At 42.6% G+C, this 26,104-nt stretch overlaps 10 protein-coding genes across 11 annotated transcripts; 2 read left to right on the forward strand and 8 right to left on the reverse strand.

Moving 5' to 3' along the window:
- Positions 1-539: 539 nt before the first annotated feature.
- Positions 540-3,624, forward strand: LOC108091645 (WD repeat-containing protein 36). The gene is made up of 3 exons (XM_017190948.1): positions 540-1,809; positions 1,872-2,303; positions 2,377-3,624. Exons 1-3 carry the CDS (start codon positions 648-650, stop codon positions 3,552-3,554), a joined length of 2,772 nt encoding a protein of 923 aa, XP_017046437.1. The 5' UTR covers positions 540-647; the 3' UTR covers positions 3,555-3,624.
- Positions 3,625-3,974: 350 nt separating this feature from the next.
- LOC108091582 (dnaJ homolog subfamily A member 4) lies at positions 3,975-7,703 on the reverse strand. Its single transcript, XM_017190858.2, has 3 exons — positions 7,552-7,703; positions 4,735-5,853; positions 3,975-4,572 (listed from the first exon to the last, which is right to left on the reverse strand). The coding sequence occupies exons 2-3, from the start codon at positions 5,833-5,835 to the stop codon at positions 4,462-4,464; spliced, it is 1,212 nt and encodes a 403-aa protein (XP_017046347.2). The 5' UTR covers positions 5,836-5,853; positions 7,552-7,703; the 3' UTR covers positions 3,975-4,461.
- A 546-nt stretch (positions 7,704-8,249) lies between these two features.
- LOC108091648 (28S ribosomal protein S21, mitochondrial) lies at positions 8,250-8,756 on the forward strand. The gene is made up of 2 exons (XM_017190952.2): positions 8,250-8,503; positions 8,560-8,756. The coding sequence occupies exons 1-2, from the start codon at positions 8,357-8,359 to the stop codon at positions 8,674-8,676; spliced, it is 264 nt and encodes an 87-aa protein (XP_017046441.1). The 5' UTR covers positions 8,250-8,356; the 3' UTR covers positions 8,677-8,756.
- Positions 8,757-8,792: 36 nt separating this feature from the next.
- LOC108091646 (spaetzle-processing enzyme-like) lies at positions 8,793-10,578 on the reverse strand. Of its 2 annotated transcripts, none has more exons than XM_017190949.2 (3): positions 10,148-10,578; positions 9,350-9,926; positions 8,793-9,274 (listed from the first exon to the last, which is right to left on the reverse strand). In XM_017190949.2, the coding sequence occupies exons 1-3, from the start codon at positions 10,221-10,223 to the stop codon at positions 8,884-8,886; spliced, it is 1,044 nt and encodes a 347-aa protein (XP_017046438.1). In that variant the 5' UTR covers positions 10,224-10,578; the 3' UTR covers positions 8,793-8,883. The 2 variants fall into 2 exon arrangements, with proteins under 2 accessions (XP_017046438.1, XP_017046439.1); XM_017190950.1 differs by having other exon boundaries at positions 9,988-10,238.
- On the reverse strand, positions 10,577-11,922 carry LOC108091647 (spaetzle-processing enzyme-like). Its single transcript, XM_017190951.2, has 4 exons — positions 11,897-11,922; positions 11,729-11,833; positions 11,151-11,667; positions 10,577-11,045 (listed from the first exon to the last, which is right to left on the reverse strand). The coding sequence occupies exons 3-4, from the start codon at positions 11,444-11,446 to the stop codon at positions 10,577-10,579; spliced, it is 765 nt and encodes a 254-aa protein (XP_017046440.2). The 5' UTR covers positions 11,447-11,667; positions 11,729-11,833; positions 11,897-11,922.
- A 39-nt stretch (positions 11,923-11,961) lies between these two features.
- Positions 11,962-13,475, reverse strand: LOC108091676 (spaetzle-processing enzyme-like). Its single transcript, XM_017190997.2, has 3 exons — positions 13,374-13,475; positions 12,680-13,094; positions 11,962-12,618 (listed from the first exon to the last, which is right to left on the reverse strand). Exons 1-3 carry the CDS (start codon positions 13,447-13,449, stop codon positions 12,222-12,224), a joined length of 888 nt encoding a protein of 295 aa, XP_017046486.1. The 5' UTR covers positions 13,450-13,475; the 3' UTR covers positions 11,962-12,221.
- Positions 13,476-13,763: 288 nt separating this feature from the next.
- Positions 13,764-17,046, reverse strand: LOC108091675 (spaetzle-processing enzyme-like). Its single transcript, XM_017190995.2, has 3 exons — positions 16,927-17,046; positions 14,331-14,892; positions 13,764-14,204 (listed from the first exon to the last, which is right to left on the reverse strand). Exons 1-3 carry the CDS (start codon positions 17,015-17,017, stop codon positions 13,787-13,789), a joined length of 1,071 nt encoding a protein of 356 aa, XP_017046484.1. The 5' UTR covers positions 17,018-17,046; the 3' UTR covers positions 13,764-13,786.
- A 148-nt stretch (positions 17,047-17,194) lies between these two features.
- On the reverse strand, positions 17,195-20,117 carry LOC108091674 (eukaryotic translation initiation factor 3 subunit D-1). The gene is made up of 4 exons (XM_017190994.2): positions 19,785-20,117; positions 19,032-19,667; positions 18,592-18,884; positions 17,195-17,916 (listed from the first exon to the last, which is right to left on the reverse strand). Exons 1-4 carry the CDS (start codon positions 19,981-19,983, stop codon positions 17,362-17,364), a joined length of 1,683 nt encoding a protein of 560 aa, XP_017046483.1. The 5' UTR covers positions 19,984-20,117; the 3' UTR covers positions 17,195-17,361.
- A 1,978-nt stretch (positions 20,118-22,095) lies between these two features.
- Positions 22,096-23,322, reverse strand: LOC108091629 (GILT-like protein 2). The gene is made up of 4 exons (XM_017190928.2): positions 23,181-23,322; positions 22,962-23,126; positions 22,296-22,589; positions 22,096-22,240 (listed from the first exon to the last, which is right to left on the reverse strand). Exons 1-4 carry the CDS (start codon positions 23,238-23,240, stop codon positions 22,136-22,138), a joined length of 624 nt encoding a protein of 207 aa, XP_017046417.1. The 5' UTR covers positions 23,241-23,322; the 3' UTR covers positions 22,096-22,135.
- A 468-nt stretch (positions 23,323-23,790) lies between these two features.
- On the reverse strand, positions 23,791-24,965 carry LOC108091628 (GILT-like protein 3). The gene is made up of 3 exons (XM_017190927.2): positions 24,578-24,965; positions 24,039-24,347; positions 23,791-23,977 (listed from the first exon to the last, which is right to left on the reverse strand). Exons 1-3 carry the CDS (start codon positions 24,854-24,856, stop codon positions 23,864-23,866), a joined length of 702 nt encoding a protein of 233 aa, XP_017046416.1. The 5' UTR covers positions 24,857-24,965; the 3' UTR covers positions 23,791-23,863.
- Between the last annotated feature and the right edge of the window lie 1,139 nt (positions 24,966-26,104).

Raw genomic sequence — 26,104 nt, forward strand, 5'->3', positions numbered from 1 at the left:
CCACCCAGGAGCATAGAGCCTCTACAATTTTGTGTAGAGGATTCATTTATCTTTGGTTTTTCGATCGTACTGGCTATAAGCCAGTAGCGACTTATCCTAGCGGTGGGGTTGCCACCTGTCGCCATCTAGGAGTGACGAAAGTTCTATTATTGTGTCCATAGTAACGTGGACGAGGGGTATGCGGGTCCGGGGAGCCAAAATTTGTTATTATTGTTAAGTGAGCGATAGAACATAAAAATGATGGAGATTTGGAAAAAGAGACCGTTTCTTTTTCTCGGGGAGCCTGGGATTTGAACCCGGGCCTTCCGGACCGGAGACCAGCGCTCTACCTGCTGGTCCACCGACCCCTCCATTTTATAAGAATTAAGCTTGAAATTATTTTTATTCAGAAAATAAAAGGAATGAAGGGCAGATATTATATATCGCAAAAAATAATGTTTTATTTTCCTATAAAATTATTGGTTTCGAAATTTCATGTCTTTTTTTTCAAGCGCAAGTCATCGATGTCTTCATCGATAGTGTTGAAAGTTTATCGGCTTTGTCCCATCTCTTCCCCACACGTGTTTCGCGTAAACATTTTCGGCATGTTGAAGGAATCTAGGAATTCGTTGTAGGAATTAAAGGAAAAGGACAAGCAAAAAGAAAGAATGACGCACCTGGGAGCGGGGGAAAAGCCGGAGGAGGGAGCAGAGCGGCCGTCTGTGTTCAAGGAGAGCAGCTGCATTTTTCGAAGGAATCGAGCCCTTGGCTATGTGAGCAACCAAGTTCCGGCGGTCACGCGGTACGTCCAACGTCGCCGGGACACGCTGCTGATCACCTGCATCGGCAGATCCTTCCAGGTGTACACCGCCAATCACTTCCGGCTGCTGCACGTAAGCGGCCTTCATCCGGACGAGATTACAGCGCTGGCCACAGACCGCCTGCACACGTACTCTGCGAGCAACAAATGTATCTTCGCATGGCGAGCGGGCAAGCACATCCGGCACGTTTATCGAGGCCATAAGAAGGATGTACACCTTTTGCTGCCCTTCGGCTCCAATTTAATTGCCGTCGATCGGGAAAATGTGCTAAAGGTGTGGAATATACCTACCGAGGATGTCTATTTAGAGGTACCCTTTCGACCAGACGAGTTCCTGATCACCGCAGTAACCCATCCGCCCACGTACATCAACAAAATCGTGCTGGGCTCACAACAGGGTCAGCTGAAGATCCTGAACATTAAGAAGAACAGTGTGGTGTGCACTTTAAGCCACCATGACAGCAGGATCACCTGCATCGAACCAGCTCCCGCTCTGGATGTGGTGGCTGTGGGCCATGGAGATGGTGCCATCATTCTACTCAACCTCAAGTTCGATGAGGTGCTCATGAGCTTTCAGCAGGATTGGGGGCAAGTCACCAGCCTCTCCTTCCGCACAGATGGACCGCCTATTCTGGTTTCCGCGTGCAGCAACGGCTATATGGCCTTTTGGAATCTAGAGGAGCGCAAATTGTCAGGTCAGCTGCAGGCGCATGAGGAGCCGGTGACCACGGCCATTTGCCTGCCCAGCGAGCCCGTGGTTTTTACTACCTCACCAGACAACTCCATGAAGATGTTTGTGTTCGACATGCCGGACGGTGGAGCAAGGCAGCTGAGGATCCGCGAGGGACACACAAAGCCGCCGCTTTGCATCCGTTATCATGGCAACTCGGGGGTATCTATTCTCTCCTCGGGTGAGGACAGCACCATGCGGGTGTTCTCCACCATTTCCGAGTCGCTGAACAAGAGCATGGGCAGGGCCACGTACAATCCTAAGGCCACAAAAAAGAAGAGTAAGTTGTTTGCATCCAGCCAGCAAAAGGAATTTCCATTTAACTGAGAAAAACTGCTTTAGATCGGTTCCAGCACGACAAGTTCGGCATGCCGCCTATTCTGGAGTTCACCTCAGACATAGCCCGGGAGAAGGAGTGGGATAACATTGCCGCCATCCATGCGGGCGTCATTCAGACGACCACCTGGTCATTCTACAAGAACCGCATGGGCGACCACCGCCTTGTGCCGCAGCAGTTTCAAAATAGCAACCGCACCAACTTCCAGAGCGAAACCACATGCATCGTACTGACACACTGTGGAAACTTCGTCATCATTGGCTACAGCAGTGGCGACATCGAGCGCTTCAATATCCAGTCGGGCTTCCATCGAGCCAGCTACGGTTCTCCGGGTCACAAAATGGCAGTGCGCGGCCTGGCCAGCGACAATCTTAACCAGAGTGTCATATCCGGCTGCTCGGAGGGTCTGGTCAAGTTCTGGCCGTTCAAGGGAAAGGGTAGGGACTAACTTTTAATTATTAATCTTATATTTATCTATTTAACTTCTGTTTAATTTTTACGTTTCTCTAGTTGACAAGCCGCTGGCCGTGCTTCGTCTGGCGGATGGAGTTGCCCTAATGCGACAGCACCGCGAGAGCTCCATGCTGGCCATCGGACTGGAGACCTTTAAGATATTTGTGGTGGACATGCACACGCGGGTTATTGTCCGCAAGTTCGTCGGTCACACAGCCAAACTGAATGACCTTGCCTTCAGTCCGGACAGTCGCTGGCTGATCACTGCTGCCATGGACTCCACGATCAAGGTGTGGGACATACCCTCCTCATACATGGTTGATCACTTTCGTGTGGAGTCGCCTTGCGTATCGTTGAGCATGTCGCCCAACGGCGACTTCCTGGCTACTGCGCACGTCGGGCTTTTGGGAATTTACTTGTGGGCCAACAAGACGCTGTTCAACCAGGTTTCCCTGCGCTCCATCGATCCTTTGGAACCGGCTCCCTATGTGGGATTACCCACTAATGTGTGCGATGCTATGGAATTGGAAGATGGCATGCAGGAGCTTGAGATCGACGAAGAAGACGAGTCGAATCTCGGGGAGCTGGTCGATGCCAAGTATGAAACTCCAACCCAGTTGTCCGAGGAGTTAATAACACTTTCCGGATTGGCTGCATCCCGCTGGCAGAATCTTTTGGACTTGGAGCTTATAAAGCAACGCAACAAGCCCAAGGCGCCTCCAAAGGCTCCTAAACAGGCTCCGTTTTTCCTACCCACTGTTTCGGGACTGGAGCTGCGCTTCGATGTGCAGAACGGCCAAACGGAGGAGGACAACTCCCGTATCCGAAAGGCTTCCACGCTCAATAATCTAACTGCCTTTGGTCAGCTGCTGGAAGAAACTTCCGACAGCCTGAACTTCTCACCTGCTGTGGTGCACTTGACCCAATTGGGTCCTTCAATGGTGGACTTTGAGATCAAATCGCTGCACCCGGAAGCTGGAGGAACGCTCCTCGCCATGCTGCAGTTCCTCAAGCTCATCGAGTTTATGTTTGGCACCAATCTGAATTTTGAGCTGGCCCAATCCTATCTAAGTGTGTTCCTGCGGTCTAACGGTCTGGCACTGACTGAATCCCCTGAGTTGGTAAAAGCGCTGCGCAGTGTTTCAAAGGTGCAGCAGGAGGCTTGGCAACGGGTGGAGGAGAAACTGATCTACGGCACTGGAGTGGTGGCTGCTCTTCGCAATTTTGCGCATTAGTTTATACAAGCTTGTGTTGTATAGTCACTTTGGAAATTTGTAAATAAATTTACAAAATATTTTAACAAAATCTTATTTGCCTTTGATTCCAATTTTTAAATTCCTTGAAGAACTTATGGAGAAAGAAATAAAAAAAAAAAAGATAATTGCGACACAAAATTTTCTCCATTTATCCAGTTAGCCACTTATATAAACTTCATAGAAATTGCTAACTCAAAATTATCACGCCAGGCACTTATTAAATGCCAGACATCCCCGATAGACAGTCATAGGTGGGTGATTCACACTTCAATTGAAATGACTATGCAGCGATTATAAAACAGATAACTACTTCAGCGGGCAAAAAACTGAAGGAAGCAAAGTACACTGTTTTTCTTTTTTTTTTTTTTGAAATTGTGTATTAATTATTTATTTGTTATATCCGTTTAAACTAACGCTTTTATTTATGCTGGAATTAAATAACTTAAACATGTTCCTAGACGCGTTCGCTGGCGCGGACTTTATATACGGTTCTAGTGGCGGCTGATTTTCAATTTCAGTTTAGTTCAGTTTCATTATCCGTTTTCGATTCTTTGACAGACCAACGCAACATAAACGAAAAGAAAAATGTCCCATTGGTTTTCAAACAACCACGCGTTATAGACATAGTGCATATATCTGATAAGTTCCTTTGATTTATACCTAAATATAGTAGCTTGCATGAAATAACTTTAGATCTCTCGATTGGTTGGGTCTCCTAGTGTGTGTTGGATGGTGTGTTTGTGTGCATTAGGGAGTTCTTCGGCCATTGCAAGCGCAGTTACAGTGTTCCGGGAGCTGGTTTACATATTATTACTGCTTGTTGATTTGGGGGTATTGTTAGGGGCGTGTGAGTCCGGGGTTGCAACACGCAGCGGGAGCGCTTAGCTTAACTCGATGTGCACTGCTGGACGCGGGGGCCATCCTGATAGCCACCATCGTCCTCATCGTAGGCCATGCGCTGGTGTTGCTGGCGGCGTTGTTTCGGATCAAAGTCCTCCTGCGAATACAAGAGAAACAAATGAATTAGCAAAATCATTATATACCTTATGTGAGCACAACTATAGAAACTATTGGCTTTATTCAAGCAGAAAAATCCAATAGACTTTCACCAGTATAAACATTGAATATGTTGACACATTACTTATTTATAGGTACTCACCAAAACCGTCTGCTCTGCATCGATTGGAATGTCAACCTCCGGCGCGGGCGGTAGGCACTGTTTGAGCGTGGGCACCACCGACGGATTCATCACCTCCGGGAAGATCACCTCGAACTGGATGATCAGTGTTCCCTTTTCCATCGGGTTCTTGAAGATGGGCATGCCCTCCTCGGCAATGCACTTGGTCATCTCGTGCCTAATGACCTCGCCGGGTTGCGTGGAGACAATCAGATCGCGATCGTCCAGGGTTTTAACGATTCGCTGGAATCCGCAGAGCGCCTCAACCAGCTGCAGCGGCATCTTCATCATCAGATCCTGACCTGCGTGCGCGAAAGTTGAGTGCTCCTTCTCGTCCAGCAGGATAATAATATCGCCAGGCTGAGATTCCGGCTCATGATCACCCTCGCCTGTGAACACGATCTTCTGGCCGTCCCGCATTCCCTTCTCGATGTGCACTTCGAGGACCTTTCGTTCCCGCACCGTTTTCCGGCCACTGCAGTTCTTGCACCGGTCCTTCTCCTGAATAGTTTCGCCTGTTCCCGAACACTTGCGACACACCTGCTCGATGTGCTGCATGATGCCGGGCGCGATCTGCTGGACACGGGTCTCGACACCATTGCCTCGGCACTGCATGCACTTCTCGATGCTGCCCTTCTTGCCTCCACGACCCTCGCACTTGTCACAAATCACGTTCTTTTGCAGCTGCAGCTTTCGCGTGGCACCGTTGTACAGCTCCTCCAACTGAACGGTCATCTGGTGCACCACGTCCTTGCCACGCCTCTCGCGCCGCCGTCCACCGCCACCGCCTCCGAATCCGGCACCGAAGAACTTCTCAAAGAAGTCCATCGGATTGCGGAAGTCGCCCGAATCGGCACCTCCCTTCTTGATGGCCGCCTCGCCGCCATCGTCGTAGATCTGCCGCTTGTCCGCATCAGAGAGCACCTCGTACGCCTGCGAGATTGCCTTGAACTTTTCGCCCTCGTTCGGATTTTTGTCGGGGTGGTACTTGAGGGCCAGCTTCCGGTACGCCTTCTTCAGCTCGTCGGGCGTGGCATTGGGCTTCACTCCCAAAAGATCATAGTAACCAGTTTCCTTGACCATTTTTTTTTTGATTATTTACTGTAAGCAAAGGAGGGTGGGATATATTTTAAGGAACAAGAATGTTTACGTTTGAAACCAGAAACTCTGGTAACTCCTTTAAGGGGCACAACTAGTGTGAAGTTTTAAAAAAATCCAAAAATTTTTTTTTCATTTTTCGGTAGATTAAACCTTTAAAAATAACATATTAAAATTTAAAATCGATATCTCAAATAGTTTTTGAGTTATAACAATTTAAAGAGCAGCCGCTCTCATAGCACTGCAAACGATCATTTTATCTTTAAACGCGTTTTTCTCGAAACAGCATTTTCCAAATTTGCTGCAGTGATAACTCAAAAACTAGTGATCCGATCACTACCAAATTTTTTTACATGTTCTTTATATAGTTCTACGTACCATGAACTATCGGTTTTTTGATCCGATTAAAAATCGAATTTTGGCAGGCCAAAAACGACCAAAATTTTGGTTAAAATTCGATTTTTTTTTTTAAAACGCTGCCATTTTGTCATTTTTTGATATTTTTTTTATCGTAGTTCATGGTATGGAAAATATTATCTAGTTTAACGAGAATTTTTCATTTTTTGATTTCGTCCACGGAGAGGGCTGGAATCACTGCAGCAGTTGAGGCACTTTTTTTTTTAGCGCCGTTGGAGATCGACTATAACTTAAAAAATATTTAACTTTTTTCTTTAAAAATTTTACTATACATTCTTAAAACATGTATAAATATATTCTGAAAATTTGAAAAGAATTGATCAAGTAGTTTTTTTTATAAAAATTCCCAAAAATCACCGTTTTTTTAGGCCGTCACACTAGTTGTGCCCCTTAAGCCTTTTTTTTTGTTTTGGTTGGGTTCAAAAGATGTTTAACGATTGCTTGAAATCTCTAGAAAAAGCATACGTATGTAAAGTTTTTTGGCAAATCATTCTATCATTTGGTTTTTTTTTTTATTGATTTCTGCAGACCTGTCGCGATTTTAGCACCCTTTTTTTCTGTGCAGGTGTGTGGGAGGTGGGCACTGCCGGAAGCTAGAGCCCGGGTTTCAAGGTCGGCCCGCCGCCATGTGTTTGCGAAAATAACTGCGACGTTTTCCCGACGGTTTCTAGAACTTTTTCCTATTTCAATACGGCAAGCAGCTGACGCTCTCCCTCCCCCCTCTCAACAATTCGCTCCCTCTACCTCTGTCGCACACACACATACACCCAGTTTCTAGAAAATTTCGTCAGCGCATTGCAGCCCTGGCTGTGCGAACGGCGAACGCAAAGCAAAGAGCGCGATAATTGAAACGCGAAAGCGGACCAGACAAAGGGGAAAGGGCAAGAAGTCAGAAATAAAATGAAAATAGATTCTAAAAGCCACTGACTTGGGAAAAAATCAATTGATAAATCAATTTTATTTTTGCCAAAGAAGATTTCCCACATATACACACCGCTTGTGCGCTTGTATGAGTACCAACATGTGCCGCGCAAGACGCTGCGTCAGAACTGGATCGGACAAAGAGCAGAACCGTAAACCCTGAGGGCCATCGATTTTGCAAAACTAACACCGAAAATGGAAAATAAAACCTTCGCAGAAAGCAACCATGGCCGATTACTTAACGGCGGAAAAGAACCTGGTGAAAAGGAAGTGTCTACCAAGTACACACCGCACACACACATTCGCCCACTGCGGGGCGAAATGTGCAAATCGTCTGGATGTGAAAAGTCCAGCGTAACTCACCTCTTTCACGTGTCGTGTCTCTACAGCAAAAAAGGCTTGAGCTGGGTTGCTTGGGGCTATTGTTACACTTTTTAAATTTTATTCACTCAAGTTCGAATACTTTTCAGCAGATTGCTATGGCCGCCACGCTAGGAAAAAATGAGAGGCAGGGTTGCCATTGGCCTAAAATACCAAAATCCAGTTTGGCCAAATCTTCCGCCGAATTGTTCATCAACCCGAAAAGCCTTCGGTTTGAGACTTAAATTCGGCGATTTTATGACAAAACAATGCGGTAAAACGGTTGCAGAAAAGGGAGAATTAAAAAACGAAATCCCTGCGATAGTCGACTACGATTCTATAAAAATTTTTGGTAAAAAAACAAATCGTTTCCTTATTTTACTTTATTTTTTTAAGCAGTATTTACCGTGCACCGCACTTGTAAACATTTACCAAATTTTTTTTTTTACATTCAAAAATTAAATGAATTAATTATAATACAAACGTACAAATCATTTTGTTTTGGTGAGCGCGAACATTAGGAGTCAAATCAGAAGAAGCAAAATACGCCGACAAACAAAAAAATACTTGTGATTACCAGAACAATTTTACAATTGGGAATTCCTTTCTCGTCCTTATATCCAGCTATCTTATTTTTTGTTTATTATTATTTCTATAATCTTCTTCAGTCCTAAGTGCAGCTTTCAGTGCTTCGACAGCCCTGTCGCCAGCTGTGCCGCGCCATTTACACGGTCACACTTTTTTGTAGGTTGGTTATTTAATAAAAACAACTACTTAAGGAGTTAGAAAATAAATCATTACCGGCAAAATGAGACATGCTCAATTTCTGGCCCGCACTGTTCTGGTGCAAAATAACAACGTGGAGGAGGCCTGCCGCCTGCTAAACCGCGTGCTTGGCAAGGAAGAGCTTCTGGACCAGTTTCGCCGCACACGCTTCTACGAGAAGCCCTACCAGGTGGGGGTTTAATCTGCTTCACCCAATGTTTTTTTTATAGGCTTTTTAACTTTCAGGTACGACGTCGTGTTAACTTTGAAAAGTGCAAGGCCATTTACAACGAGGACATGAATCGTAAAATTCAGTTTGTTTTGCGCAAAAACCGCAGCGAACCCTTTCCTGGATGCAGTTAGGAATTCTACAATATTATATCGTAATAAAGTGCAGCAGAAGAAAGGAACTTGTTTTTCATGCTGCTTAGCCTTTAAAGTTACGCTGGCAAGTAGTTTTTCATTTGTAACAAGAAGCGTTCATGTTTATAGTTTTGTTTTATTGTTTGGTAAAGCATATGTTACATGTTCATATTTAATTGAATTCGTTATATATGCGGTTAAAAAGGATTAAGGTTTCAAATTCCATAGTATCCAATGGTAAAATGGTTGAGTTTTTGTATAAACGCCTCGATATTCGCAGCCTGTGTATCCATATGAAGTGATGCCGGCTAAATACGTAAAATGGTGCATGTTGGCCATAAGAGGCCCGCCAGAATCGCCCTTACCGGTGTCGCTTTCATTCTGGCCACCCGCAAATAATTGTGTCTCATATGAAAAATTCCATTCCCCGCAATCAGGTGCAGGCCTTCTCATTGTGGTGGCCTTCTGCAAGACTCGGCTGCTTTCCTTTCTTTCCGTAGCGCCCCAGCCGGCAATTTCAAAATGGGTGGCGATGTTGAAGAATTCTGATGGAAGATGATTGCCCAGAATACAAATTGGCCTAATTGCAACGGAGTAGCTAAAATAAAATAACCAGTAAAGTATGTCTCGGTTGAAACAATTCAATAGTGGGTTGCCAAATCAAGTCACGTACCGTACACTCGTTTGAAGACGCAGCAGAGCGATGTCGTTTTCGTACTTTATGGTTTTTTGATAATCCTCATGGCAAATAATCTCCTCCACGTCGATTTCTAGATGCGGAGGATTGCACTTTGCTAGATTATATGTGCAATCCTTATCAGTGGCGGTGTTATATTCTCCCAGCCGCACACTTTTAAGATAAGAGGAAGTTAGGTGATGTTGTTCGTTATACACACAGTGGGCTGCGGTCACGACGTATCGATTGTTGATTAGGGAACCGCCACAACGGTTAGTAAGGTTCAAGCTCAGAGATCTTCTATCCTGGTATAGAAGCATGGCTAGCCAGGGGAAGTCGTTAAGATAGGCATCTTCCCCCTGATAAATTCGATATTCTATTGGTCGCTTGCCACAAACCTTAGCACTTGGCAGGACGTTTCCTGGCTCCGGGCAGCAGACGAATACCGATTGGCCCAACGAACTAGCCAAGTTGTTCGCGCCGCATTGTCGTTGGCTTATTCCCTCAACATTCATGGAATGGTACAAGTTGGGACACATATCAAGTCTGACACATCTCTCATCGAAGTTACAACCTGTAAAGTTAGATATTTGTTAAATACGGAAGCAAAATTATTCGAAATTTCTTTTCTTTACTGCATAATTTTGGAATGTACACTTTGCTATGACAAATTTGATTATCTAGTTAACTTCCGTTGGCCGTTCTGTTTTCGGATATAAAAAAAAATTGTTCTCAAATAAGTCATGTAAAAATATTTTCTATATTGAAGATAATGTTAATAAGCCTATGACTAACTTTGATATCCCTGCACATTTGCCAAAAGAAATGCGAAATGTAGCAACAAAGTCCCGATTCTTATGCCGATAAACATGTTTGTGCGCCAAAGCTTAGGCTGAAACTACTATATATATCTTCCAATGCGGCGTATCTGCTTTGAATGAGGAATGTTTTTTATTTTTTGGCGAAATTGAAATTTTGGCAATCGCATTAAAATTCCTTTCACAACTACTTTGTCTTGAATAAAAATGATAAAAAAAGTATATATTAAACAAATATACATTTTTTGAGAATGCATAGTGCAATACAGTTTTTATTTGATTTCAAAGGTTAACATAATAATATTTATAAATCATAGTATTGAATAAGATATGATTTGAGAGCCAAGAAAATAAAAGATTTATAGTTATTTTTGAAATTGAAGCTCTGATATTGTCTGTTATCCATTTATAAAGAAAATATGCAGAGTTTGTGAAATAAGTTGGCTCGCCTACTTCCCCGCATTTTTTTTTCCATTTCTCTGATCTTGTCCGTTATCCATTTATAAAACATTGCAGTGTTTGTGAAATAAGTCGGCTCGCCTACTTGTCCACATTTTTGTTTTCCATAGGAGACGATACCAGCTGCATAAACCCTTCCCTCGTTTCCTTGAGTCACCATTAGAGGTCCACCCGAATCGCCATCGCAGGGTTCAATTCCGTTCTTACCAAGGGCACAAATTTGGGTTTTTTGGACGAAATCATAAGGGCTTTTTGCGAAACAGGTGCTTTGGGGAATTTGTTCAACAGTGTTCCACAACAATCCTGTGCTGGTGCTCCCATTTGACATTATGCCCCAGCCGGCAATTTCCAGTTTTGAGTTCATTAAGTTGATATTTTGTTTGGGGACACAAATCGGTTGGATGTTGAACGAATAGCTAAAGAAGAAGGTTTTGATCATCAAGTATAGATAAATTGAATAAATAAATTCAAGCTACCGTGACAGCAAAAAGTAAATTACTAAGCTTGAGTTGGCTACATACCTTACTTTATCTTTGAGTCGCAACAGGCTGATGTCGTTTTCATACCTGCGAGTGGCGCGGTACTTGTCATGAACTAAAGCTTCCTTCACTTCGACATCCAGATATTGGGGGCGATGTGCCCCCAATCGCACACTCTTAAGAGTTGTCTTCCAGCCATTATGCGGTGTAGTCCACACACAGTGAGCAGCGGTGATGACGTGTCGCGGGTGGATCAAGAACCCTCCACATTGCGGCACAAGGTCAGTGTTGATGATTGAAGGCTTAAAAGATTCATTAGTGTACAGTAGCAGGGCCATCCAAGGATATTTATTCCCCTCAACGGACTTGCCAACCGACACTCGGTAACTTATTTTAGTTGGTGCCACGCCGCATTTGGTCCAGTCAAGAGGTATTGGCGCGGTCTTTGGACAGCAGACGTTGGTCCATGCGGCTCTTCTTCTAGATTTATAAGCGCCCTTCTTGGTGGAGCACTTGTCCGCCCGGACGTATTCCTCATTATGTTTACATAGTGAACTAGCTGATATAGCAGACATAAATTAGAAAGCTACAATTCAACGCTTAACTAAAAAGCTTATTACCTGGGCAGCAGATGTAACTAGGAAGGTCCCGCCTTGCATTGGCTTTGAAAGCTGGGCACTCAATGGACCTTATTAATATTTTACCCTTTTGGCAGCCGTAAGAGACTGAAAAGAAAATACAAATTTAAAATTATCTTTATGAAGTCTTTGACTCTGTGCGATAATTACCAGTTTCAGCAAAATGTGCTATTAGATGGAACTCTATAAATAGTAAGCTAAAGCAAATCGAAACGAGGAGCATTTTTATTCTTGGTGTGTTTTATCTTTCTCTACTCGACTCAACAAATGGGTTCAGCAAAACCACAAACGCATGTTTTCAGCTTCGAAGTTAAATGGATACTACATACTTTAACAAAACTTTGTGAGAATAAAAAGCAAAACAATTTTTTTTTATATTTTCTCTTAGTCTTACTGATTAATTTATCATAAACAAGCTCACATATTAAATTAGTAATGCAGTGATATATATTTGTTATTTTTTTTTTGTAGACCTTCATGGCCGCAAATATTTGATTATCCAACTCAAAAAATGTTCAGTTTTTGTAAAAACAACTGGATTGACTTTCTGGCTGCTAGTTTTAAATTCATAGGAGGTGATGCCGGCCAAGTAGACAAACTCGTCTAAGCCATGTCCAATGGAGGTCATCAGCGGCCCTCCCGAGATGACCACACAGGCATCCTGACCACCGGCACAAATCTTGGACGAGGCGTCGAAGTTCGGATGCCTTGAGCATGCGACTGATGGCAATTTCTTTATGTGACTGTGCAGAAGTTCTTGTCCGGGGCATCGCTCGTTCCCTAAATCCCAACCGGCTATTAGATGGGAGTTTGAGCGATTCCCTTGGTCGCCTCCGCCCTGAATACAAATTGGTTGGATTGCCGCGGTGTAGCTGTGAGATATATATTGGCTGTATAACATATTCCTCACAAGGATCTCGTTTGCATACTCACACCACCGGCCGATCGAGTCGCAGTAGGGCGATGTCGTTCTGGTAGGGGACGTCCATTCGGTAGTCCCCATGTACGATAATCTGTTCCACGTCGACTTCCAGATGCGGAGGAGCGCATCTGGTCCGATCCCGTTCCGTGATGCAGTCGGGATTGGAGGATATATTATGCTCTCCGAGGCGAACTCCCTTGAGCACTATGTCCCTTTGTATTAGTTCCCTGCGGATTACGCAATTAGCTGCGGTCAGAACGTAGCGTTTGTGGATCAGGGAGCCCGCACTCAGGGACTGGGGGTTCCCATCCGGTTCCGAGGTGAGGCGGTTCTTGTAGGTAAGCAGGGCCATCCAGGGGAAAAGGTTCATTTGTTGGCCAACCGAGTCTCGCAGAGCGAGCGGAACCCTTCCGCAGGACTGGCTATCTGTGGCATAAAAAGCGCATAATAAATGTTCAATGGTGCATTGGACTTAATGAAACAAGATATGATTTGGTTTTTATTTGGTCGTTCTATCCCGCGTCTTTCTACATGAGTATGATTACACTAGCAAATAGCAAAAAACTTACAGCTTAATTCAACTGAAAGTGGTAGTGGTTAAAACTGAAAGAAAAATGCTTTAAAGCCGGAACTGATTTATTTATCTTGCTTGTTTCCCTTCTTTTTAAAATAGCTAAATAAATGCTTTATACATTAAAAACTTACCTGATTGTTGCTGACCATTTGCCAACAAAAATGTGTAAAGCACCACAAAATACAAAAACATTTTCAGTGCGCACATGTTCGTCTTGCGAAGTTCTGAGATAAACTGCTTAAATTCCGAATAAAACGATAACAACTTGCGCGGCTACGTTTTGGTTTTTCCCAAGAGGTTTCAATATATACATTTTGAATCACGCGCACAAAAGTTGAATTTATTTATTGAGTAGGTTTATTTCACAAAAATAATGTTTTAATTTGACTTCTGAAAGATTACAAGCTTTTTTAATAATGGTTGTTTTAGTTTACAAAATTTAAATTTTAAGTTGTTCATGCTTTGAGCGAAGTTTAATAAGATTTCGTATTATTTTTGGAATTTTTGTTATTGTTTTTTTTTTTATTTATTGATCTTGGAGTTATTAAAACTCATCTTGCGACGAAGGTTTTAACTTCTCCTTTATCCAATCGATGAAGTATTCAGTTCTTGTGTAAAAAGAACCAGTCATACCGTAATTCTCACTACCATATGAGGTAATCCCGGCTAAGTATACAGATTCATTAATTGGATTTCCCATTCTGGCCATTAGAGGACCGCCGGAGTCGCCGCGTGTGGTATCAGTTCCATCAGTTGAAAGTGCACAAAGGGTGGACTCTCTGAATGGCTGTGTGCATTTTGTTGAGTCTCTTCCCTTTACGGTAGTTCTCCTCAGCACGTCACTACGACGACCCGTTTGCGTAACCCCCCAGCCGGCCACTGTCATAGACTCGTTGATGAAAAAATGGTTATTGAAGTCATAGCTGGGTATAACGCAAATGGGTTTGATGGCATTCGAATAGCTGTAGGAATATAAACAAGAGGATGCCTAAATGATATACTGTTACAAGTAAATTTTCTATTCTCCTAATTTTGTAATGGAAAATCCAAAAAGAGAAAAAATATTATGACAAAAGGTTTTTACTCACTATATTGGATATTCGAGTCGCAGCAAGGCGATGTCGTTGCGAAGGCTTTGGCTGTCATAGCCCTCATGGATGATTTTCTCTTTGATGGCGATATCCAGATGTGGTGGGGCACATTCGTTGTTTACACAGTCTATAGCAGTCGAAATATTGTGCTCGCCCAGACGCACCATCTTTAAAAGAAGGCGCCCAGGATTTATGCAGTGGGCTGCGGTCACGACATACCGCTTATTGATCAGGGATCCTGCACACTCTTGGGTATAGAATGTGGCCTGGTCCCGGGGATGTTGGTATAGAAGCATGGCCATCCAGGGATAACCGTTAAGTTGCGCTATATCGCCAATAACTCTGAAATCGGGCGGAAGTTGGCCGCAGGACTTCGGCAGCACCTGGCAGCACACAAAATAAGCTTGGGTTGGTTCAGGAGCTTCACGATAATTGCACAGCTTGCTTCCCAATAATTTCTTATCGTCCTGGGGCATTGGTTTCTGCAACGTTTTCCTGAGCAGAAATGGGCAAGAGCCTAAAGGAACGCACTTCTCCTCCGGATGGCAAGCCGGGAACCCTGGTGGAGATTTGCATTAAGAAAAACATTTTAAATGTGCTGTTTCACAGTCCTGCAGGTAATAATAACAAGAAAGGAAGCTATGTAGCTTCGGCAAGCCGAAGCTTATATACCCTTGCAGTCATCAAATATGTCGAACAAAACGCATAAAGGCTAAACAACATCGAAGCTAAAACGATTTTTCTAATCATTTTCCATATTTTCGACTATGGGAGCTATATGATATAGTTGTCCGATTTCGATCAAATTTAATTTGTAATTCAAGAGTCGTAAGGAAACTCTATATTCCATAAGTCATACTTGTCTGATGAAAAACAACGGTGTTATAATTTTATTTCCGTTATTTCTATATAGATTTTTCGATCTTTTCTATGGCAGCTACAAGATATAGTTGTCCGATTTTTATGAAACTTTTTTCTCAATATAAGAGTTGTTAAAAAGTTGATATTGAAAAAATCATGCTCGTGGGATAAAAAAAAACGATGTTATCAATTTATTTCCATTAATTCTATATATATTTTTCGATCTCTCCTATGGCAGCTGTATGATAGAGTTATCCGATTTTGATTAAATTTATTCCGAAATTCAATAACAGTTTAAAAACGCCATCTTGAAGAAATCAAGTCGATCCGATCAAAAAAAATGGCGTGAGAATTTTTTATTTCATTCTCTCGTATGGGAACTATCCGATATAGTCGGCCGATCCGACTTACATATATACTGCGTGCAATAACTACACACCTTTTGGGAAAATTTCAGCAAGATAGCTTTAAAACTGAGAGACTAGTTTGCGCGGAAACGGACAGACGTACAGACGTATTCCGATTCTACTCGTGATGCTTATCAAGAATATATGGGTGATTCCATATCAGATTTACAGTCGATATTGAGAAATTCGATGAGATATTTTTTTCTTGCTCTTTATCGAAAATAAATCGACACGTATTTTTTATATGGCTCAGAAAATTTTTTTGACAAAGTTATGATTTTTTGAACTTTTGATGAACTGCCCTTTTTTTGATGACAGTCGCGTTTTTCAGCCCCAATAACTTGAAAACCGTACGTCGCAGGAAAAAATATATAGGAAGTAAAAATTTCATCCTTCCTTCTTCTTTGCAAAACTTTCGTGAAAAAATTTTTTAAACAATTTTTCACCACAAAAAGTTCAAATGTTTATAACAAATTAATTTTTCTCCAACTTGGACCATTTTGATTTTTTTTTTTTTCACAGTAAGGCCTTCAAATTCTTCTGATGAACATACTAAAGTTTCAGAATGGTATCAAAATTAGTTTTTGAGTTATAGAATTAAATAGCATTAAAAATTCATTTTATTGACCCTTACTATGCGCGCGCGAAGCGAATTGACGCTCGTTAGAGTCGTTGGTCGGCGCACGCCCTGAGACCGAGCGCGCGGACCGTGCATGATAATCTTTAAAATTCTGTAACTCAAAAACTAATTTTGATACCATTCTGAAACTTTAGTATGTTCATCAGAAGAATTTGAAGGCCTTACTGTGAAAAAAAAAAAATCAAAATGGTCCAAGTTGGAGAAAAATTAATTTGTTATAAACATTTGAACTTTTTGTGGTGAAAAATTGTTTAAAAAAATTTTTTCACGAAAGTTTTGCAAAGAAGAAGGAAGGATGAAATTTTTACTTCCTATATATTTTTTTCCTGCGACGTACGGTTTTCAAGTTATTGGGGCTGGAAAACGCGACTGTCATCAAAAAAAGGGCAGTTCATCAAAAGTTCAAAAAATCATAACTTTGTCAAAAAATTTTCTGAGCCATATAAAAAAATACGTGTCGATTTATTTTCTATAAAGAGCAAGAAAAAAATATCTCATCGAATTTCTCAATATCGACTGTAAATCTGATATGGAATCACCCATATATACTTTATGGGGTCTGAGATGTCTCCTTCACTGCGTTGCAAACTTTTGACTGAAATTATAATACCCTTATGCTCTGCAAGGGTATAAAAATAATAATATTTCAGAATAATAATACACATTAAAAAGTAATAACGTATACATTTTTGATTGTTATCCTCCGATTTAGCACAATTTGGTAGAAGTAAAAACTGAAGCACAAGTAATAGAAACACCGTTTGTCCGAAAAACATCTTGACCTTCCAAGAGACGAAGTCATACTAGTCGATGATTTAATTCAAGTTGGCTGAGCTTAGGTTTGATAACGCTCTTCAAGCGCTGATTCAGAGTTCTTAATTATTTAATTTTATGAAATCCTTATCACTTGTATTATCATGACCACGACCCATAAAAATGCAAACATTTTTTGCCCTCTGCATTTTACTAGGAAAAAGCTGGATTTATCTCGAATACAAATGCTTAAGCTAGGGCCCAGAACCGGGCGGTTTCCTCCAGAGGCCATCAGACGTGGGATTATGTTTAGCGGGTTGTGGCTCAAGTCCAAAACTGGAAGGGTGCTGCAGTGGGGGCGTGGCGTCTAAATCTTGTTGTGCGCGTAGTTGTAGACCTGCTGGAATCCCTCGTCGTCGCCCTCGCCATCGTCCGAGTCATCGGAGTCGAATGTGTTGTCTGGGATATCGTACAGACGGATGATCGGCTTGTTGGGGTCCTTCATGATCAAATATTTGCCGTCCTTCTGCTTCATCACCAGATCGATGATGCACCTCAATATTCCCCAGGCGTTGTCCATGCTCAGATTGATCTGGGTGGCGAACTCGTGCGGCTTGAACTGCTGCGTGCCCAGGATGACGTGGCGAGAGTGGTCCCTAGGATTGATGCGCGACACGTAGCCGAGCTTGAGCTGATCGGACCCGGCCAGCACGGCCTGCACGGTCCACTTGGCCAGCTTGCAGGCGTTGTTCCTCAGCTCGTTGGCCAGCACGGCTCCGCGCTGCGTGTCCAGCTTCTGGCGCCACTCCACGCCGTTGGCCAGCTTCGAGTCCCACTCATTGAGCGCCTTGATGGACATGAACTGCGGCTCACCGCTGGGCGTCTGGAGGACACCATCGTGTTCGCAACGTGCTACCAAAACCTAAAAGAAATAAACCATATAATTACTTAGTATACTTGGACTTAAAAATAGATTGTTAAAATTATATAAGTAAAAAATTCGAGCTTTAGGTTAAGAATTAAATACAAACAAGATAAGCTTCATACTTGAACTTTAAGTAATAAAACCATTTAACATTGTATTCAGATTGTGGGGTAGTCACCAAGCAAACATTTATTCTGAATTTTTGATTCTATCAAAATCTTGGTGCCATGAGACATTTAAAATTATATAAGTAAAAAATTCGAGCTTAGGTTAAGAATTAAATACAAACAAGATAAGCTTCATACTTAAACTTTAAGTAATGAAACCATTTAACATTGTATTCAGATTGTGGGGTAGTCACCAAGCAAACATTTATTCTGAATTTTTGATTCTATTAAAATCTTTGTGCCATGAGACATTTAAAATTTTATAAGTAAAAAATTCGAGCTTAGGTTAAGAATTAAATACAAACAAGATAAGCTTCATACTTAAACTTTAAGTAATGAAACCATTTAACATTGTATTCAGATTATGGGGTAGTCACCAAGCAAACATTTATTCTGAATTTTTGATTCTATTAAAATCTTGGTGCCATGAGTCATTAAAAAGCCAAGGTTTTTTAACTTTTTATCAGTTAGAATTTAACTTTAAATTGTTAGAAGGGTTACTCACAATATCGCTTCCCAACTCCCACTTCTTGTAGCGATAGCCCACGCTGGCCACTTGGATGTCCTCATCCTCGCTGATGAAGGGGTTGCCCTCCTCAAACTTGAACTTGGGCTCCTGGTCGCCAGTTTTCAACACCTGCTGGCTGAAGTTGTGGTTGATGAAGGTGGCCTCGATGGCCAGGTTGCGGGGCGAGTTGCAAGAGCTGTCATCGTCGGTTGGGGGTTCCACGCTGCTCTCGTTCACGGTCAGCAGATCGAACTCAGTGTGGTCACGTTTGTCCATGAAGATCTTGTCCCCTGCGAAATAAATGGGATATTATATATGACCAGAAGGTAAACTTATAAAACTCCCTAAAGAGATTAATAATTATAACTTCTAATAATTATAACTTCTAAAAAGGTTTCCCCTTTAGAAACACATCTCCTGTTTGCGATTTCACTTACCGACTTTCTCGATGACAATGTCCCAGGAGTAGTTCGATCGCGTGGAGCACATGATGGTGGCCAGAATGGCGTCCGTGGCGAAGACATTGCCGACGGTCTTCGAGAGGCGCCGGATGACGGGATCGTCTGTGGTGGTCACAGTGTGCACGATGCGATCGATCTTCTGCAGCGGCTTCTCGTTCTTCACGTTGATGCGGTCGTAGGTCTTGTCGTAGTACTCCAGCGTGCCGCAGGTGACGATGTCGACGCCCTCCTTGATGTTCGGCAGCGACAGCTTGATCAGCCGGGGGAAGTCCATCTCCTCGATGGAGGCCCAATCGGCGCGCACGGCCACCGAGGATTCGCGCATCTTGGGCGGTGGGCCGCGGTGTCCGAACTTCTTGCCCATGCCGCGACCGTGACGCGGATCTCGGGCCTTCACATTCTTGCCGCTCAGCGTGGTCATGCCGTGGGTATTCAAGCCACCACGGGCGTTTCGTCCGCGTCCGGAGCGCGAGTTTCTCATGTTGCGGAAGCGACCGCGCTGGTGCGGCGGCTTCTGGACGCGAGCCGTGTCCACCAGGTGGAAGGTGGTCTCGTCCTCCTCGTGGTAGTACGAGTACTGGTTGCCCGTGCCAAAGCTGGACGCGTACTTATCTGGGGGATACGAATATCATTAAATTACCTGCCACGACACACCAACATAACCTCACTTTCACCGGAAAGCCGACGTTTTGGATTTTCTGTGACACCACACAACACACTACTACTCACTCTGGTACTTCTTGTCGTTGTTCGAGGTGCTCGTCCAGTCGCAGATCTTGCCCAGACGATCGTTCTTGCTGAACGGCTGGTAGGGCACATCCTTGAAGGTGTCGGGCAGCTCGCAGGGACCCCATCCCTTCTCGTTGAACTGCACGGTCGGCTTCTCGAAGGTCGGGAACTGCGCCGCGGTGTTTATGGTCTCGCTCATATCGCGTTTTCCTCGCACTCTCAAATTCGGCTTTAATCCAGCGATTTACCAGCAATCCGCGAAAAACTTAAAAAAAATTATTTCTCGCGTGTTGCAAAAGTTAGGGCTGCAAAAACAAAGGTATCGTAAAAAAAAATTGAAAGAAGAAAATACTTTTACGATTCACTTTTCTTCCGCTGGGGGCGCTTTCGCCGATTTATAGCTTAGCGAATTCACCCTCCTAACCTAGCGAGTACAACCTCCTAAAATATCGAATAAAACCTCATAACATATCGAATACAACTCCTAACCTATCGAATTCAACCTCCCAACCTAGCAAGTACTTCCACCCAACCACGAGAGATATGGTCTCAAATGCTGACCTAGATGGCGCCACATTGGCGCGAAATTGGAAATTAAAATTATGAAGTATATAAACCAAATTTTATTCATTTCATCGTTGTGATGATATCAACAAGTCTAAAGTATTCAATTTCTCTTAAGTATAGCTTAAAAAAGTGTGCAAAGGGTAAGTTAGTCAAAATAAAGTTTAGGAAAAGTAAACAAAATAATGGAAATTAAATCAACAAGTGTGCCAATGAGAACCACGATCTTTATCAAAAGCTGTCATTCGGCTAGGCGATATCAAGGGAGCTGTCCATATTTTAATTCCTTTGGAGTGAAAGTGTGATGGTTGCGAATACTTTCCTAGTTCAGTCAAAAGAGAGACCTTAAAGTAATGGGAGCTTCAAAAGTGTCAGCGGTTCTACTAAGCGGAATGTATTACTGCACTAACTTTGTGGGCTTAGCCTTCCTTCGCTCAAAAAAAGGAAAAGAGGGTGTACTGGAAATAGAGGATGTGCTTTGCACTCGCCGCTTCTGGTGGAAATGGATTTTTGTGCTTTGTCGGATTTTACCACTGTGCATGTACATCAAAAACTATGTCGTTCGGTCGTTTGGAAGAACCGATTGGACCCATCTGATAATACCCTTCCTTCACCTGATGATTGCCATTTTCTCCTATCTGTGGATTCTCCGTTTTCAGCTTGTAAATGGAAAACGCGTAACAAAAGTGGTCAATAGACTCCTGCGACTTTTTTGGCAAGTAAGATCCCAGGCCAGACGCAAAATTGTTGATTTCGGAGGAACACGAGAGTTGGTGCTGATTTTGAGAATTATTCTGCCCATTGCTCTGGAGTTTTGTGCTTTTATTGCAATTTTCGATATAAACTTCGCTTACGTCTTTTTAATCAGTCACATCGTCGTACGCATTAGTATAATCTGGTACATTGCCGTGGGAGTTCTGTACTCCGAGGTGATCGATTGCATCCGTTTTGAGATAAAGAAATTGCAGCATCCGCATGGAAATCTCAGCCTTATTCGGCAAAGAAAAAATCATCGTCGATTGCTGGAGGCGCTGAACCTTTTCAGGGAGATTTCGGCCATTACCGACAGCTTCCAGGAGATCTTCAACCTGAACCTATTTGTCAGCTTGATTAATTTTTTTTGTGACGTCGTAATATTATCCCATAGCATGATCGCAAGGATCAATTTTTATGACTTTTGGACGTGGTTTTTTATCGTGAAAACAATACATGATCTCTTACTTTTGAGCTCGTGTGTTGAAGGAGCTGTAAATCAGGGAAAAAGGATTCGCGAAATTAACTGGGAGATTATCCCTTTTGGCGAACATAAAGACATGCAGAGAACGGTAAATACAATATACCTATAATGACTTATAAAATATTTACTTGTGGTTTCCTTTTATAGGTGGAAGAGTTTATCATCAGTCTTAACTTGTTGGAGTTGAGGGTCAACTTGCTTGGCCTTTGTGATGTTTCAATGAAGTTATTCCTTTTCATTTTTGCCGCTTTGCTTTCCTGGGTAATATATGTTTTACAATGTGTCCTGCAGCTTAGGGGCTAAAATCTTAAGTCATTGTAATCTCTGTAGAAATATTTTAATGTGGACATTTTATTAATTATAACTTTTATTCTTCTTATTAAATTTGGCAAAACGATTCATTATCGTTTTTTTTTACTACCCACAAACATGAGAAATCAAAACCAAATTTTTTTTTATAAATTTGGGTAAGTTTAAACTAGAAGTTTTTGCTTAAAAAGAAAGCTGTGATTAAGAATGTGGTTAATTTATTTTGCTAACACATTCGATTTTACTGGCAGTTGTCTAGCTTCTTATGGAACTTTTCTTTGTACGTGGCGCAAAATATGGCATCGAAATGGTCAGTCAAATTCGCTGAGATATCCGCATCATAAACCTGGAAACCAAAGGAGTTCAGTACATTTGATTACTGTTTCATTACCTTAGCTTACATTATCCAAAGCAATGGCTGGCACTCCCTGAAACGAAACCTTGGCCGTTTCCTCGCCGTACTTCTCCAGAATGTCGTTCACCGCGCGCGTCTTCCTGCAGCTTTTGACATCGCCCACATCGATTTGATAGCGGTCAGCGCACTTGTCCAGCCTGTTCTTCTTGCCCCTCATCATGCAGGCAATCAGCTTCAGGGACTCGCCGATGTCATGGTGCTCCAGTATGCAGGCGTGCCAGGCGTTCAGCTCGCATTCCAGCTCCCCGTGCTGGCAGACCACGTTTCCGGAGTCGTCGCTCTGGTGGGGATTAAGTGCAGTTTAAGTGGGTATTAAGGCTGATGGATGTCAGTAAACTCAATAAGACCGGGTTTTAATCGTCGTTTGATCCGAGATTTTACTGAATTTGCAACTTGCTTGTCCACTAAAAAATGATTAACTACAGTTTTGGTATGGAAAAAATTATTGGCTACTTTCAATGCTTAAAAGCCAAGATTTTTGGTTAACCAATAGTATAACCAATAGTACCTATACTTAATTTTATGATAAATATTTACTGCAACTTTTTAACTTTGTTGTGCCCGATTTTTTAACTAGTAAGACTTTTAAAACCAATCACATCATTTGTACAGTAATGTTAGTTATATAAGATAACTAGGATTTAAAACATACCCTGGCATTTCCATAGGGAATCAGCTTAAGATTCGTGTACGGCAGTCGGTTCATTCGCACCATCGAAGGACCAAGTTGGGTGGTGACGAACTCCATGCAATAGGGACACAACGCCTCGTAGTACAGGGTAACTGGCAGTCTGTCAGTCTGCTGGCCTCGATGACGCTGCAAAGTCGCGTTCAGTGATCGCCGCGATGGGGCTCCAACTGGGTCACTTACCCTTGGCGTGGCCACGCCCACCCATCCCAGAAGAAGGCAGACAAAGATGATCGCCTTCATGGCAGTTTCAGTTGATTTCAAAGCTGATCTTGAAATTTGCAGCCGCTCAACGCCAGCGACCGCTCGACACTGAATAAAGTCAAGATTTGTTATTCCCTGCGTCAACGCTGCGTTTCGTCAATTTCAAAGCGGCCAGTGGCGTAGTCTGATTTTTAAGAAAAGGGGTAAAATAGCTCCGACATTTTTTTATTAACTTCTGTCATCAGAATAATTATTAATTCAGTAAATTTGTCATCGGTTGTGAGGTACATAGCGAAATGAGAAGCTGAATTACACTTACGTTTTCGTTTTTCTAAGAAAAGCTCCCCTTTTTCTGTTGACGCCCCTGCTGTTAGTGGGGATTCATGCTGAGTCCAAAACAAAGCAAACGAAAACCTCAACTGATTACGGCAACACAACTAAACAGCGGGTTTTCGTCTTATTTTTAGCCAGACAGCTGTTCCTGATTAGGATCTGTATACAAGAATGCGGCTGATAAGCTGATCTATTTAAATTTGTATTTGCCTTTAATGAGTCAGCTGAAAAGCAAACACGTTTCCCAACTGACCAGTTGAGTGTAATTATTATTTATTGGTCGTGGCACATTAAAGGGGTTATTAATCATATTGCGTTTTCTTTTTAAATTATAAAATTGCAGCACAAGTGGGCAGTGTGACGTTAAACTTCTTCAAATACTGCTTACAGAAATGCCTATCAAAGTTGTAGCGAATGCTGCTCTGTCCATAGGGATCAAAGTCCTGGAAAATCATTATAAATTAAATATAAGCTTGGCAATTTGCTTCGTATATAATCACTCACATTCTCGAACACAATGCTGGGCACAAAGGAGAGGCCCAGCTTAAGGGTTTCCTTGCCATAAGGCGCCAGGATCTCTGGGGTTTTACGCGATGCCTTGCAATCCTTGGCTTTGCTCACATTCAAACCCATGCTCCTGGAACAGTGGTCCAGTTGATTGGAGTAGGATCGGAGCATACAGAAAATCAGGTTGAAGGCAGTCCTTGTATCCAAAGTTTCAATAATGCAGGCATGCAGGGCATTCAGCTCGCACTCATCCTCGCCGTGCTGACAGAAAACCTCCATTTGACCAGTGGAGGTATTGTTGTAGAACTGAAAATCATATTGATACAAAAATTAGAAATATATGAAACTATAAATTATAATCTAAAAAAAATATACAAAGATCATTATTGCATGGGATTTTTATGTGCTTAACTTCTATCTAGATTTTATAGAGCCACATTTCAACTCAAATGAATTAATAGAAAAAATAAAAACGGAGTGCCTTTTTGCTATATGATGAATAAAGCAAGCATTATTTTCTATATCGACATACTCACCCCAGCCTTGCCGAAGGGATATAGCTTCAGATCGGTGACGGGCCACCAGTTGTTGTCCACGAGGGCATCGTAAAGTCGGCGACGGATGAAGTACATGCTATCGGGACACAGGGCCTCGTAATGAATGGCCACCAGGAGTTTGGGCAACGGGGCATCCGTTGTTGTAGTCGATGTTGGGGTCACCTCGGTGACATTTTCCAGGGATTGTCCATTTGCAGACGCCAAACAAATCAGCAGCAGAAGGCAGAGGGAGCACAATACTCCAAATATTTTATTCATCGTCCGCGCTCGCTTTCCGCTCTTGGCAGCCTCACAAACCAAACACAACTGCTCTTTTCGATTTGCCCATTTCACTTGCGCCGTTCTATACAAACAATCACGGACATCTGTCACATCCACACGAGAACATATAGCCACCTATATATAGTATGCTGGCTCACTCTCTCCCACTGCTGCCACCATCGGAAGAGCAGCAGCTCTCGGCAAATATCGCAGTATCGTATATAACGCATATATCTATCACATATCTGTAATCTCTAATCGGAATGAGCGCGCGCTCTGCTTAACCCACTGAACTTCTGTACTTTTGATAAGATGAGATATCATACAATCGGTTTATGGAGAAATGTTTAGAAATATATTCTTTTGAAATCTCTGCTTGAATCATATAAATAAAAAGTATTATTTAATCGAAGTTCTTAATCCATATTAACAAGGAGATAAAATGATTTAATGCAACAATGTTAATTGCGGGCTTAGTTCCTAATTAAATAATGTCACTGAACTAATTGAATTAAATTCTTAAGCGAACGAATTCAGCGATTAGGTAATAATTGATTATTGCCAGATAATTCCGTTAAAAGCATGACTTAGCAACTTAGCAAAGCTAATAGCAAAAATTAAATCCCTGACTCAATGAATATAATATTAAATTCGCAGGCTAAACCCGAGTTGTAGCATCTTCAGAACCTGGCTGGAGAATGGGTTAATGGCCAATTCCGAGCGGTTGCCGCAACTCAGTGTGTCGTATGTGGCCGGTGGGCAACATTTACATTAACAAATCATAAACAGCGGGCTTATCAACAATTTAAGCGTAACAAGTTCAGTGCACTGTCATGTCGACCGGCTGCTAATTGACATACCGGCAATGGCTCCATTTTGGTGGCGTGCCTTGGAGGCCGGTCCAAAACGGTTGTTTTGCTTCGTTTATTATTATTTTTGGTTGTTTTTGTTTGTTTGTTGGTTTTTTTTTTGTGGCCGGAAAACCAGTTGGCCGAGCGTATATAGATGTAACTGTCGCACAAAGTGGGGGCTTGCACAACCTGCAGGCGAGCGAGTGCCATTGACCATCGTCCACCAACGTAAACGTGATCGCAAACGTGGCCAACGAAGGCAGTTGAGCAATTTCAATTTCTTACTAATTTTCTGTGCCTCTTAATTGCCAGGGAAATGTTTGGGATTGTTGCTTGCCGCTTTTATGGGCACGTCATCTAATCGCGGAGCGTGTTTCATGGTCAAGGTTTGCAC

The sequence above is a fragment of the Drosophila ficusphila genome, unplaced genomic scaffold (assembly GCF_018152265.1).
Source record: "Drosophila ficusphila isolate 14025-0441.05 unplaced genomic scaffold, ASM1815226v1 contig_791, whole genome shotgun sequence".
Classification (NCBI taxonomy): domain Eukaryota; kingdom Metazoa; phylum Arthropoda; class Insecta; order Diptera; family Drosophilidae; genus Drosophila; species Drosophila ficusphila.

Excerpts from the sequence above, each read along its gene's own strand:
- LOC108091645 (XM_017190948.1), top strand. The coding sequence starts at position 648 with ATGACGCACCTGGGAGCGGGGGAAAAGCCGGAGGAGGGAGCAGAGCGG. Across the intron at positions 1,810-1,871 it reads TAAGGCCACAAAAAAGAAGA|ATCGGTTCCAGCACGACAAG; the intron begins GTAAGTTGTTTG and ends AAACTGCTTTAG. Across the intron at positions 2,304-2,376 it reads CTGGCCGTTCAAGGGAAAGG|TTGACAAGCCGCTGGCCGTG; the intron begins GTAGGGACTAAC and ends ACGTTTCTCTAG.
- LOC108091582 (XM_017190858.2), bottom strand. The coding sequence starts at position 5,835 with ATGGTCAAGGAAACTGGTTACTATGATCTTTTGGGAGTGAAGCCCAAT. Across the intron at positions 4,573-4,734 it reads ATGCAGAGCAGACGGTTTTG|GAGGACTTTGATCCGAAACA; the intron begins GTGAGTACCTAT and ends TTGTATTCGCAG.
- LOC108091648 (XM_017190952.2), top strand. The coding sequence starts at position 8,357 with ATGAGACATGCTCAATTTCTGGCCCGCACTGTTCTGGTGCAAAATAAC. Across the intron at positions 8,504-8,559 it reads TCTACGAGAAGCCCTACCAG|GTACGACGTCGTGTTAACTT; the intron begins GTGGGGGTTTAA and ends TTTAACTTTCAG.
- LOC108091646 (XM_017190949.2), bottom strand. The coding sequence starts at position 10,223 with ATGTTTATCGGCATAAGAATCGGGACTTTGTTGCTACATTTCGCATTT. Across the intron at positions 9,927-10,147 it reads AAATGTGCAGGGATATCAAA|GTTGTAACTTCGATGAGAGA; the intron begins GTTAGTCATAGG and ends CTAACTTTACAG. Across the intron at positions 9,275-9,349 it reads CGTCTTCAAACGAGTGTACG|CTACTCCGTTGCAATTAGGC; the intron begins GTACGTGACTTG and ends ATTTTATTTTAG.
- LOC108091647 (XM_017190951.2), bottom strand. The coding sequence starts at position 11,446 with ATGGCCCTGCTACTGTACACTAATGAATCTTTTAAGCCTTCAATCATC. Across the intron at positions 11,046-11,150 it reads CGACTCAAAGATAAAGTAAG|CTATTCGTTCAACATCCAAC; the intron begins GTATGTAGCCAA and ends CTTCTTCTTTAG.
- LOC108091676 (XM_017190997.2), bottom strand. The coding sequence starts at position 13,449 with ATGTGCGCACTGAAAATGTTTTTGTATTTTGTGGTGCTTTACACATTT. Across the intron at positions 13,095-13,373 it reads AAATGGTCAGCAACAATCAG|ATAGCCAGTCCTGCGGAAGG; the intron begins GTAAGTTTTTAA and ends TTTATGCCACAG. Across the intron at positions 12,619-12,679 it reads CGACTCGATCGGCCGGTGGT|CTACACCGCGGCAATCCAAC; the intron begins GTGAGTATGCAA and ends TATATCTCACAG.
- LOC108091675 (XM_017190995.2), bottom strand. The coding sequence starts at position 17,017 with ATGTTTTTCGGACAAACGGTGTTTCTATTACTTGTGCTTCAGTTTTTA. Across the intron at positions 14,893-16,926 it reads GGAGGATAACAATCAAAAAT|GGTTCCCGGCTTGCCATCCG; the intron begins GTATACGTTATT and ends AATCTCCACCAG. Across the intron at positions 14,205-14,330 it reads CGACTCGAATATCCAATATA|CTATTCGAATGCCATCAAAC; the intron begins GTGAGTAAAAAC and ends ATATTCCTACAG.
- LOC108091674 (XM_017190994.2), bottom strand. The coding sequence starts at position 19,983 with ATGAGCGAGACCATAAACACCGCGGCGCAGTTCCCGACCTTCGAGAAG. Across the intron at positions 19,668-19,784 it reads CAACGACAAGAAGTACCAGA|ATAAGTACGCGTCCAGCTTT; the intron begins GTGAGTAGTAGT and ends CGTATCCCCCAG. Across the intron at positions 17,917-18,591 it reads GGGAGTTGGGAAGCGATATT|GTTTTGGTAGCACGTTGCGA; the intron begins GTGAGTAACCCT and ends TATTTCTTTTAG.
- LOC108091629 (XM_017190928.2), bottom strand. The coding sequence starts at position 23,240 with ATGAAGGCGATCATCTTTGTCTGCCTTCTTCTGGGATGGGTGGGCGTG. Across the intron at positions 22,590-22,961 it reads TTCCCTATGGAAATGCCAGG|AGCGACGACTCCGGAAACGT; the intron begins GTATGTTTTAAA and ends AATCCCCACCAG. Across the intron at positions 22,241-22,295 it reads CAGCCATTGCTTTGGATAAT|GTTTATGATGCGGATATCTC; the intron begins GTAAGCTAAGGT and ends TTTGGTTTCCAG.
- LOC108091628 (XM_017190927.2), bottom strand. The coding sequence starts at position 24,856 with ATGAATAAAATATTTGGAGTATTGTGCTCCCTCTGCCTTCTGCTGCTG. Across the intron at positions 24,348-24,577 it reads ATCCCTTCGGCAAGGCTGGG|TTCTACAACAATACCTCCAC; the intron begins GTGAGTATGTCG and ends TATGATTTTCAG. Across the intron at positions 23,978-24,038 it reads CCAGCATTGTGTTCGAGAAT|GACTTTGATCCCTATGGACA; the intron begins GTGAGTGATTAT and ends ATGATTTTCCAG.